An 11,199-nucleotide genomic window follows, 5' to 3' on the forward strand; every position below is an offset into this window, starting at 1 on the left:
AAATTCACCATCAGACATCTATTTCCTGAATCTCCATCATTAGGAGACCTCTGCACCAAATCCCATTTAATAAATGGGATGGTGTGTTTTACACAAACTTGAATTTGTCAGAGGGGAGTAGTTCAGCTTAGCTGGGGAAAAAAGCTGGCAGCTGCTCTTCAGCACCAGACTGAGGTCTTCAGCCTGAAAGCAAATTTCTAGGGGCTTGGCATTTTCTCGTGTCCTGTAAACCCTTTCTCAGGACTTGTTATTTTGTGCACAACATTAACCATCTTTTTTCACTCAGCACCATGGAAGCAGCCTTCTGCCCCAAGCAGTTCAGAGGGCTCTGCCTGGTCACTGACAGGCATTGTGGCAGGATCAGGAATGATGGTGCAGGCAGCTTTTTCAGTCCTCATCTCCAGAGCAGATGCAGAGCTGCAGTTCACTTGCCTTTGAAATTACAGAAGAAAGAGATGCAGAACTATTCAGAGTGTTGATGATGCCAGATTTTGAGGTTTGGTAGTGGTGGGTTTCTTTTTTTGATTACAAGCAAGTGACCTCATTTCATAATGCCAGAATCATGTCTGTGAAATTTTAGCATGAGTGATCTTTTGTGAGAACAGAAATAATGATTTAAAATGTCCGGGTTATTCAATAAACTTGGTAACTATAGAAGCAAAAGATTTTACAATATACATCTGCTTGACTTGCATCTCGGTGTAAAGTCAATGTACTGACATCCCCCAGTGGTCTGTGGTCCCCTGGATCAGTTCCTTGTCATATGCCTTGCTGCTGCCTCACTTCTTGACTTGTTAATTTAGTTTTTTGTCCCCATTAGCTTCATCTGTTGGGCTGAACTAATGGATTGGGAGGTGCTGGGGAGGTTTTACACCAAGTGAAGCGTTCTGACTAGCATTGCCCTGGGAGGAGAAAGACCAGCTGGCATTGCCCAGGGGAGGCTCTTGAACACCTGCTCCATGCAAGGCCACAGTTGGGGTCAGGAGAAATACACTGACACAATCATGACTGATTATTATTTAATGAATGAGGCAGATTTGGGGTCTAGACCATCCTTCTCCTCAATGCTTATACAGTGTTAATTTTCAAGAGGAGTTTACAGTAGCAGTCATGACACAAATAATTAGCAATATCTGATTCTTCTGGCCCTCTTCCTCTTCCTTGTTTCCACTCATTCTGTGCTTTTGCACAGGCTAATACCAACTAGCCTGAAATTTTCTGGGTTAAAATTTTAAATAAACCATATGCAATCATACTTTTCAAGGTATTTTCAATTCTTATCACCTATGCATCTCTTCTGTGTGTGTTTCGACACAAGGCCCAGAAGAACCTGTTATTTTCTTTTCAGCCTGTTGAGCTGTTTGCACCAGCTACCATGCTGCTTGCATGCAGTCTTTAAGACCCCTTAATCAAAACAGAAGCTGTGTTGAGGTGATGGAAAGAGACAGCATTTTCACCACATGAATTTCAAAGCCATCTCTTCAGTGTGACAGGTTTGGCTTTTTTTTTCTTCTCATATTTTCCTCAGAAAAACCATCCACAAAGCTGTTCCCTGCTTGAGGTTCCTGATACGAATATCGAAGAATGACCTCCTGAGGGGATCCATAAATGAGTCATCGTTCAGGACCTCTCTCTACAGCCACCACTCTCTTGCTGGCAGGACCAAGAGCACTTGTGTTTCCTCCGTTTCTACTGGAGAAGCTGTAAGTCTTGTCTTGTTTCCATGAAAGAAAGTGAGTATAACATTTCTCAGACTCTAAATAAGCAACACTATAAATACACATTCAAAATTAGAGAACAGAAAAGGGAAGGAGGAGAGTGTAGCTAAATGTTTTGGTCATGTAAGGTAATTTCTGCAAAGCTGGAAGTTCATGCATGATGATTTATGATCAGAAAAACCATTCAGGCCAGCATATCTGTGTGGTTCTGATGCCTGCTGGGACCAAGGTTGTTCAGATTAAGTCTTTAATGTGAACTAAAAAGAGCCATTGTCAGACACTCCATGTCACAAACTACTGGCTATCTTAGATGGCTCGATGGCCTGGAGGACAAGAAAACAATCTTCCATCCAAAGTTTTATAACTTATCCAAAAGCTCTCTTATTATTTTAGAATAAGTCCATTTTCTGTAAGATGCGAAATTTTTTACTTCTTTACCTGGATTTTAACCATGAGGAGAGAAAGGCTCCTGCCCCTAGAGCATGGTGGGGTGTTTTGTAGGAACATACCCCAAGCATCAATAAGGCTGGTGACTGAGTGAGATAGAAACAAAAGAATCCCTTGAGACTCTTCAAGCCTCTCTCAGTCACAAGAAGCTGTCTTTGCCTGCAGAGGTGCTGGGAAGGTGGCTCCTCAGGGAGCGGCAGCCACGGCAAAGTCTGGGCAGGGGCTGGCCCTCCTGGGGCCCTGTGCTGCTCCTCCTCAGTCTGGGCATCAGAAACCTCCCAGAGCGACAGCTGCCACCAGTAACCTCTCACAAAATTATAAATCCTAGGTGTACCTTTTATACCTTTATGTATAAAAACCTAATTTTTCTCCCATTACTCCTTTGTTTGATGCCAAATGAGGTAATTTCAGCTGCATCATCTTGATCCAAGAAGCTTTCTGTTATTCACTGTTGGTCACTACTCAGTTTTGGTTTGTTCATGTTAGCAGGTTATTTCATGTATTTCTATGTGGGTGCTGCTTAAATAGACAGGATAATGATGGTAAGAGGCTTCAGCTTTTGGCACAGCTTTGGCTTAGGAGTCTCATTTAAAACCCTTGCTGTTAGCAGTGCACAGCACTGTGCTGTGCTGAGTTTGATGCAGCCAAAGGCAATTGTCCTTTGGGGCAACTGACAGCTCAGTGCAGCTGTAGAGGTTTTAGCTGAAACAGCAGCTGCTGAAATAAAAGCTAAGCTTGATGACTTTGGCATGATAGCAGGACTGACTGAAATTTTGGAAGGCTCCAATAAAACTTTGATGGGCAAGAAATGACACCAGGAACACTGTAAAAGATGCAGCTGTTGCCACCAACATTTTTTCTGTGTGTTGTCTACATGTTAGTGAAAGGAACAGACATATTTGTGGTTTGCATCAAGGAACATTTCATCGAAGGAGTTTTATTCAACAGGTGAGGGGAAATGAACAGGGGCCTGCACATAGATATATGAGCAAGGTGATGCAGAGGAATTATGCATATCTTCCCCTTTGTGTGGAGCTCTGTCTGCCTGTTTGGCCTCTGTCTATCCATATCTAAAAGCTGGTGTTGGAGTGGAATGATCTCATCATTGATACTCAAAAAATCACCACAAAGTAGGGGATGACAGATGGCCTCACCCCAAGCCTGCAAATGGAACAGCACTTTTGCAATGTCCCAGTTGTCCTTCTTTACTGACATACTCTTAGAAAATTAGAGCAAAGCCCACCCACTGTCTCCCATGCACTAAAGAGGGTTTGTAGAATCAGCAAGCTCATGCAGATTGAGAAGCCCCTGGTGTTCTGGATATTTTGCTGGCATGTATGCAAACATGGTTTTGGATTTGTCCATGTCCAGGGTTTTGTATCAGCTGGTGATCACACAGAATGTCACATGACATATTAAACAGATTGATTGTATTGGCTTCCATCTTTAGATGGAATTCAGATGCTCTGCAGGTATAAGTGTAGCATAAGCAATGAGATCAAAAAAGGGTGAAAAACATCTTGGTGAAAAGAGTTTAAATAAATTTTCAATATTTCCAAGTTGGTTTTATTTTTGGTCAGCAAGAAAAATAGTCCAGGATAAGTGACAAGACTGAAAATAAAGCCTCTCCCCAGGGGAGTTTTGAGTGTGAGACCTATGTTATAACAGCTTTAATTTTCTGAATGTGCATGGGTTTTGCTAGAGTTTGAGAACTTACAAGAATTTCAGAAAGGATGCAACTGTCTGAAATCCTTTGTCAATTTGTGATTAGACCTGGAGCAATGTGGAGCTCGACCCTGTGGAGCCAGCTCAAGAGAAACTGCAGCCTCGCCGAAGTCATTCTTTCTCCATGAGTCTGAAACAAGAGAAGAGAGACCTGCTCCCAAAGACCTGCAGCTACGATGCAGTCAGTGCCCAAAAGGTATAGAAAAAACTGTGAGCTGAGGACTCTCCATTTTAGTGCTAATGTTGCTGCAGTACATCCTCTCTGGAATGATAATTCAGCCTTTATGCCCATCTATTTCATCTGTGGGCTTTATTTATACTGATTCCAACATCGTCTTTCTCCTTGCTGTTATTTATTTTCTTCCTTTCTTTTTTTTCCTTTTTTTTTTTTTTTTTTTTGTGTGTGACAAATGAGAGTGCCGATAATGCCTAATTAACTTTTTTCACTGATATTTGTCTGTTTTTGGAAAGCCAGCTGTGCCTATAGCTCTGAAGCTGCATTAAGGCATAGTCAATAGCATCAGATCTAAGAAGATGTGTTCTTTGCCTCTTTGCCTGTTTATCTACCCAAGCTTTGGTTCCTTCCATCATGGTCCTTGTGTCCATACTGAGGAAGTCTCCTTTTAGAGTAAATTCAAGTCTGCAAAACAGAGTTTGACATGATAGAAGCCACCCTTTTCCTTCTTTGCAGTGTACATTAAAATGCTTTATTTTTGTTGAGGTGGAAGATGAGAAAGAAACTCCCATTTCTCCCTAAGGGTGGGAGAGTCTGGCAGCTGCCACCCTTCCCTCACTGACAGAGGAGATGGTGAGTACTCAGTGCATCCTCTGTGGATGCATCTCCCTCGTTGGCCAAATCACTGAGGTTTGGTGTCCTGTTGTTGAGGAACACCCCATTCCCTGATGGGAGCAGTAGGGCACCCATGAGTCAGCTTCTGCCAGATTGTAACACCAGTTTCCAAATGAGTTCTTGTATGGGTGGCACAGTGTCAGGCATACACCAGTGCTGCCTTTTCAGGGAAAGACTGATGTGGCTTACAATTCCCTATCTGTGGCTGGATTGAGTAGCACCCCCTTTTTTGATGAAGGCACCCTTTCATGGGGTTACTCTAGTACATGTGGAGGAACACCCACACCTTGGGCATCTACAGTATCTGCTTCTGTCACCTGTGCTCCCTTCCAGATCTGATGACAATTCTCTAGAGACAGCATAGTTTAAAGCAGAAACTGCTCTGAAAATTTCCAGCCACCCAATGACCCAGTTCCTGCATGTCTCTGTCCTGTCTTCTTTTACGTGTGTCATTAAGATCAAGTCCTGAGAAACCTTGTTCTTTTCCTGTAACTGTTGTGATCAGTATTGGAGGAAAACAGCAGCTTTAAATGTGGTGTCAGGCAACATGGGCTCAAATCTACTACTTAGTTCTGCTGCCTTCTGTCAGCAGCCAAGTGTGTCCAAGATTGTAGCCAAGTGGCAAAGGATATTGTCTTCAGGTTCTGGAGAATCACTGGCTTTCGGTCTCATGAGGAAGGAGAAGGGAAGTAAATCTCGGGTGGTCTGCATAAACAGTTCAGTACTAAAAGAAATATATCTGTATCTGGAATTTAGCAAATGTGTAACCCGCAAGAAGGCTCATGTGCTATACTTTGCCTTTGAAAGACATCTCTTGAATTATTTCGATAAATAACCCTTTAGACTTTCAGTGGCATTCACTGAACTATGAGGAGTTTATTTACATTGAATGTTCAAGCCTCATTTGCTTTTCTGACTGTTTTCAGCAGAGGCTCCTGTGTGTTGTGGAGATCCTTTGTGTGTTCATTGCAGCTCAGTGCAATGCATCACTGTTCATACTATCAGAGTAAATATTTATTTGTCAAGCTCAGTTAGAGTGTTTCACAATGAGACCACCCAGTTATCTTCAAACAAAACCACAAAAAAAAAAACCACCCCAACAAACCCCAAAGAAGCACCAATGCATTTTTTTAATATTTATTTTAAGGTTTTAATAGCATTACTGGATCGTCTTTGACTGAATTACAATTAGAGTACTTTCAAAAAACCTCAGTTGTGGACAAGCCAGCCAGTGTCTCAGGCTTGGTGCATTCCAAAGCATAAAAATGCATGTGACTGTTTTCTGTGCTGCCACAAAGATATGATCCAGCCCCATGACTTCAGTTATGACAGTAACAAATTTGATGTAGGCTGACACCTGGAAATTTAACATGGCAGTGAAGAGGCTTTTCTGGAAGTATTAAAATGTGGGTTTGGGTACTTGATTTCAAAGGAGAGTGGTCAAATGTCCCCTCTGCATCCAGGTTTTGTTTCAAGGGAATTACCTGATGTGAAAGCTATTAAAAAAACTTCTAAGTGGGTCTTGTGCCCACCAAGCCACATCCAAAAGAAATCTATCCTGTTGCAGTGGAAACAGCACTTGAAATAGGGAGGAGTGGTTTTGGAGTTGGATTTTTTCATTCTATTATTACCTTTGATATGGAAGAATGGACTTTTCTTCTCTGTCACACTGATTTAAACCACATTTTTTAGCACAGTGTGCTTCTCTCCACTTGGTAGGTAGAGCAGCTGGAGAAGTCATTATCAGTGGGGATTTGTGAATGATTCCTGCTTGTGGAGTAGAATGACACAAAACTATGGGAATTCACAGAGTAATGAAGTAAAACCTGCACTTTACTTTAAATGTTGGTTTTCCCTAGAAAGGAGGGACTTCCAGCTTATCTCTCCATTTGACACAGTGTTTTTTTCACCTTGATTGTAATTTTTTTTAAAGAAGCCAAAACTGATTTCTTATGCCTTCCCTTGCCTGTGTATTTGAATATTAACAGGCACTTTCAAAGCTTACTTTGTTGACTCTGAATTTGCATACTGTGCACAAGACTTATGGAAAGAACACAGAGGCCATGCCATCAGAGCCAAGTTAGAAATCAGAATTCTCTAAAATAGGCAGATAAGAAATTGTTTGCGAAGTGAGTATTTATTGCTTCTTTCTTGGAGGAAGCACTTTCCAGTGTGTGAATTCAAGGCCACCAACTTCCCTGAGGTAGTAACAGGAGCCATTTGGAGAGAGACAAAGATTGTCACAAGGTTTACAAAATGTTAGGAAAATAAAGAATGAAGTGTAATTGGCTCTTTTCTGAGATTTCTTCCATGAGAAGAGAGAGAAGTGCAATAGTCTAGTACCCTGACAACCTGAGATGTGTTAAAAATTAAATAATACCATTATTTAATGATGAAATAAGTTAGATACAAGTATGAGCTTTTGTTTTCTTCTTTTTTTTCTTTTCAGTCTCTGCTGATATTTGAGTATGTCTTCTTTTGCTCCATTTAACATTCTGCTTTCCAAGCAGTACATGTTAGCACATCATGATTTTCCTTCAAGTTAATGATTCAAGTATTTAGAAAATTGGCTTGGTGCCTCAAATATTGACTAGTGGCAATGAATATTTCAAATACTGTTGTCCACAGCCACATGGTGTCTGACAATGCTAAATCTTATGTCTCCACTCCAGGTTTCACTCTCCTCCAGCTGTTTGGAAAAGGTGCTTGGGCAGCCTGTCCTACCCAGTCCCTCTGCAGCACTCACGACCAGTTCCCTGAGAGCAACTTCTCTGCCTGTCAGATTGAATAGCAGCAGTGTCACCAGTGGAGACTCAAGTACCTCCCATATGGCAGCTCAGGGAAGTCAAGCGAATGGAGTTGTGGATTCTCTCATTAGCAATGCAGTCCCTCGCATCATCATCATTCCTACCTCAGAGACCAATCTGTTTCGGGAAGAACTGGAAGAGGAAGAGACTGAATTATTCCAATTTCACGACAAAAAGGGAAATCTGCTGGATTTGGAGGGGCTTAGTTCATCCATGGAGTTCCTTGAAGCTGTTGAGAAATTTCTATCATAACTTTGTCAAAAGAAAATTTTCTGGTAATTATTTTCTTGGCATCTTCTCCACTTAATTATACCAAATAACTGAAGCCTTGTAGGTTAGATCATCAGATTTTTTTTGTATGTTTATATAGTAGTCACTAGGCAGCCTTCAGATTTATCTTTGTCCAAACCAGCTCAGGCATGGAAACAGGCTTTCTTTCAGATTGTGCTGCAGGAAATGAGCAGTGGAAAATCTGGCAGTACGATCAAGTGGCATTGGTCAAGGAGGCCGCCTGATCTGTTGCCACTGATGGGGGTGCCAGCAGAAGGAGAAACGACTGACTGAGAGCAGGGTCAGCTGCTGAATGCTTCTGCTATCTGCACATGGAACAGCATTCCTGTTTTGGCAGCTCTGCTCTGGACAGTGATGGGAAGCACCGCAAGACCACAGCTTCCAGCAGCCCCAGCAGTAAGGCAGATGGCTACGTGACCTCAACTAGAGTTTAATCAAATAATTCTCAGCATTGTTTTTGCTGTGTTTTATTTTTAAATAGGCAGAGTGCTGAACATAAGGAAAGAAACTGGTGGTTTTTCACTGGGAAGTGACTGGTTCCCAGCTTCCAATCCTCTGAAGTTTAGTGATAGAAATCTGGATTTTACCTCAGCATTAGCATGGTCACCTAAATGTCAAAATGCAAGGTGCTATGTGCTAAAACATACAGTACTGTAGAAGCATTCAGAGTACCTTCAGATTCACAGTCCTGATTAAATATTAATGAGTCTGTGATTGAAAGGGTGAATGCTCACAGCTGGCTTGAGAAGTCATTGACAAAAATAAAGCCTTGGCTGCTGTATATCACTTGTCTGTTCAGAGGAGGTTCTTCTCATCTCCTCTAAAACAAACCAGCAGATGTCTTTTACAGGTCACTTACCAGAGGCCTTCAAATTGGGTAAAACATCATCTTGGGGTGAGAACCACACGGTACTGTGGTGGTTGCTACAGGATCTGCACTTAGATCATTATCTGTGGTTACTAATTGTGCTCATTTTATCTGTGCTTCACATTATGGCTCAGGCTCACAGGACTCTCCTAGCATTTTATTCGTAACTGCACTCTTCCTTTTTTTACTCATTTTCCCATTTTTCCAGGTCTTCCCTTTCAGTCTCTGAGTTTCAAAGATAGACAACAAGCTGAACTACATTGTTCTTCACATAATATCAATATATATTAGTAGAAATCAGGTGCTCCTCTGGATATAATTGTGGAAATATTTGGTCCAGGGAGACTAATAGCATTCAGACATTCAACAAGAGAGTGAAAGTTTATGTTCATAGTCTCAGTTTATTTCCTTGGCTGTATCCTAGATTGTGCAGAGAACAGTGAGAGAATTTCCAGGTTTTGTGTATTGCACTGCCTGATCTCGGGAAGTAATTTCTCTTTGCCCATTTTCCTGATGCAAAAACCAGATGGGAAGCATAGAAGTGCTTTTAATTACTTTTTTTCATTACAAAAAAAGGCAACACAAATCTTGTTTTCAACAAGCTAGACAGGAACACCACTAAAGAACCAATTAAAACCCAGAGCAGCACAAGAGAATGAAGAATGCCTCCAAACTTGCACACCTGAGGCTCTGCAAGGTGCTAGACCTTTGCAGGGACTGAGACACTTGCTTTTGATATAGACTGTGCAATTTTTAGAAAAAGAGAAAAAAGGGCACTGGTGTGTTACAGAGTCAGTTGCTGTGGCAGGCTGCCTAAAGCAGTGCTGACACTCTTAACGCTGCCATTCTTTGAGGTGCTCTGCTGGCTAGAGACCCTCATACCTCCTTACTGTGGAAAGCAGGGAAGAAATAGGGGGTGGAGCCCCATCATGCAAATGACTGCCTGTGTGTAGCCCTGGTGTGCGGTGCTGGGGACCAAGGCTCAGCTGGGGCAGCACCAGGCTGTGGTTCCTGCAGCCAGGCTGCCGAAGCCCGTGCCCGCTGCGTGCCGAGTTTTCTGACGGGCACAGGAATCATGCCAAGGTCATCTACAATGAGCTCAGCAATTCCAAGGGCAGTTCCTCCATTTGAGGACTGGCACAGTGAGCAGACAGTGCAGGACAGCTGCCGGGGACTGGGACAGGGACGTGCTCACTTGCAGTTCCACAGTGTCAGGTTTTCATCCACTGCATAGTTTTGGCCGCAATGAGTAATCAAATGTTAATTATGTATTATGTTCATGGGAAATGGAGCAGGCTTAGTCCTAGGCTAAACATACTGTCCTGCCATCTTGGATTCTTGTCCTTTTTTTTTGCTGAACCTGCCCTCTCTGATTTTTTTTTTTCCTGCACCAACTGTGCAGTCAGTGACCCTACTATTTCTTGCATTTAATATCCTCAGCTACTGTATCTTTTTTCTTCTTGAGCCAGATGTTAGGAAGCAAGTGTTCTTTCAAGGCTTCCAAGCCTTAGACCTGACTTGTACTGTTGTAATTACTCCAAATAATAATAGAAAATGCATATAGTGTTCCATGTTAAAAAACATGTTCTGGAGTAGCTTTTGCACTCAGATTATGACAGACTTATACTGGGAAGACCGTAGGCAGGGTATTGCCATAGGTTTTGGCAGGATGAAGAATGGAAGACCTGAAGTCATAGCCAACAAATTCCTCCATATCTGAAGTTTTGCATTCTACCTGTTAGCCTACAAGATGGCTCTCCAGTCATCTCTTGTATGTGTTTGGTTCTATTACTGTGGTGGTGCTGTGAGTGTGTCTCAGAAAATTAGCAGGCTTGAGGTATGTGCAAACAGTGTTTCACTTTTATGCCGTTAGTGTCATAGATTGTTGGTACCATTGCTTCAGAAGCTGCTAGAAAGATTACTGCTTGTCTAAACAGATGCAGGCTAAAATACTAAATGTATTTTAGTACATATGGTATAATGGTAGAGAGATAAAACCTAAAGTTGCATGAAATATCAGATAGACTTACTGCAGTCACTGTGAGACTTGTGCAGAAACATCAGTCACAGAGTAAATTAGTCTCAAATTGAATTATACAATGCAGGAGAATTTTGCAAGCGTCTCTGTTGCCACATTAGAATAGATGGCACATAAAAATGTACACTAATTAATGTTGCTTCCCGTTTCACAAAGGAATGTATTTCTTCACTTAAATGGAATAAAAATTTCTTAGGAGTTAAACTGAATTATCCATTGTTTGTTTTTCTTATTTAATAATTATTTTTGGAACCAGGAGGAGGAATAAAAAAAGTTGAGTTAAAGCTTTTGAAACCTGTGCTCTGATCCAGTTAATAGTAAGATAATATGTATATATGACTTTATTTTCAAGTCATTTAGGCTGCTCAGGTGCAAGCATTCACCTGCTTGAGTGCATAACGTCTAAATTTAGAGTTCACTGGCTGCATAAAATCTGAAGTTGCACAGCTACTTTT

The 11,199-nt window shown here is 41.7% G+C and overlaps 1 protein-coding gene across 11 annotated transcripts in view; it reads left to right on the top strand.

The window, feature by feature from the left end:
• LOC135298870 (melanopsin-like) overlaps window positions 1-10,953 on the top strand; it is a 44,908-nt gene extending 33,955 nt beyond the window's left edge. For all 11 annotated transcript variants that reach the window (XM_064416963.1, XM_064416967.1, XM_064416964.1 and 8 more), the window contains 3 exons: window positions 1,529-1,703; window positions 3,937-4,086; window positions 7,413-10,953. In XM_064416963.1, coding sequence (XP_064273033.1) covers window positions 1,529-1,703; window positions 3,937-4,086; window positions 7,413-7,799 — 712 coding nt within the window. In that variant the 3' untranslated portion in view covers window positions 7,800-10,953. The remainder of the gene's footprint in view (window positions 1-1,528; window positions 1,704-3,936; window positions 4,087-7,412) is intronic.
• The last annotated feature ends 246 nt before the right edge of the window (window positions 10,954-11,199 follow it).

Source organism: Passer domesticus, chromosome 4 (genome assembly GCF_036417665.1).
Source record: "Passer domesticus isolate bPasDom1 chromosome 4, bPasDom1.hap1, whole genome shotgun sequence".
NCBI lineage: Eukaryota > Metazoa > Chordata > Aves > Passeriformes > Passeridae > Passer > Passer domesticus.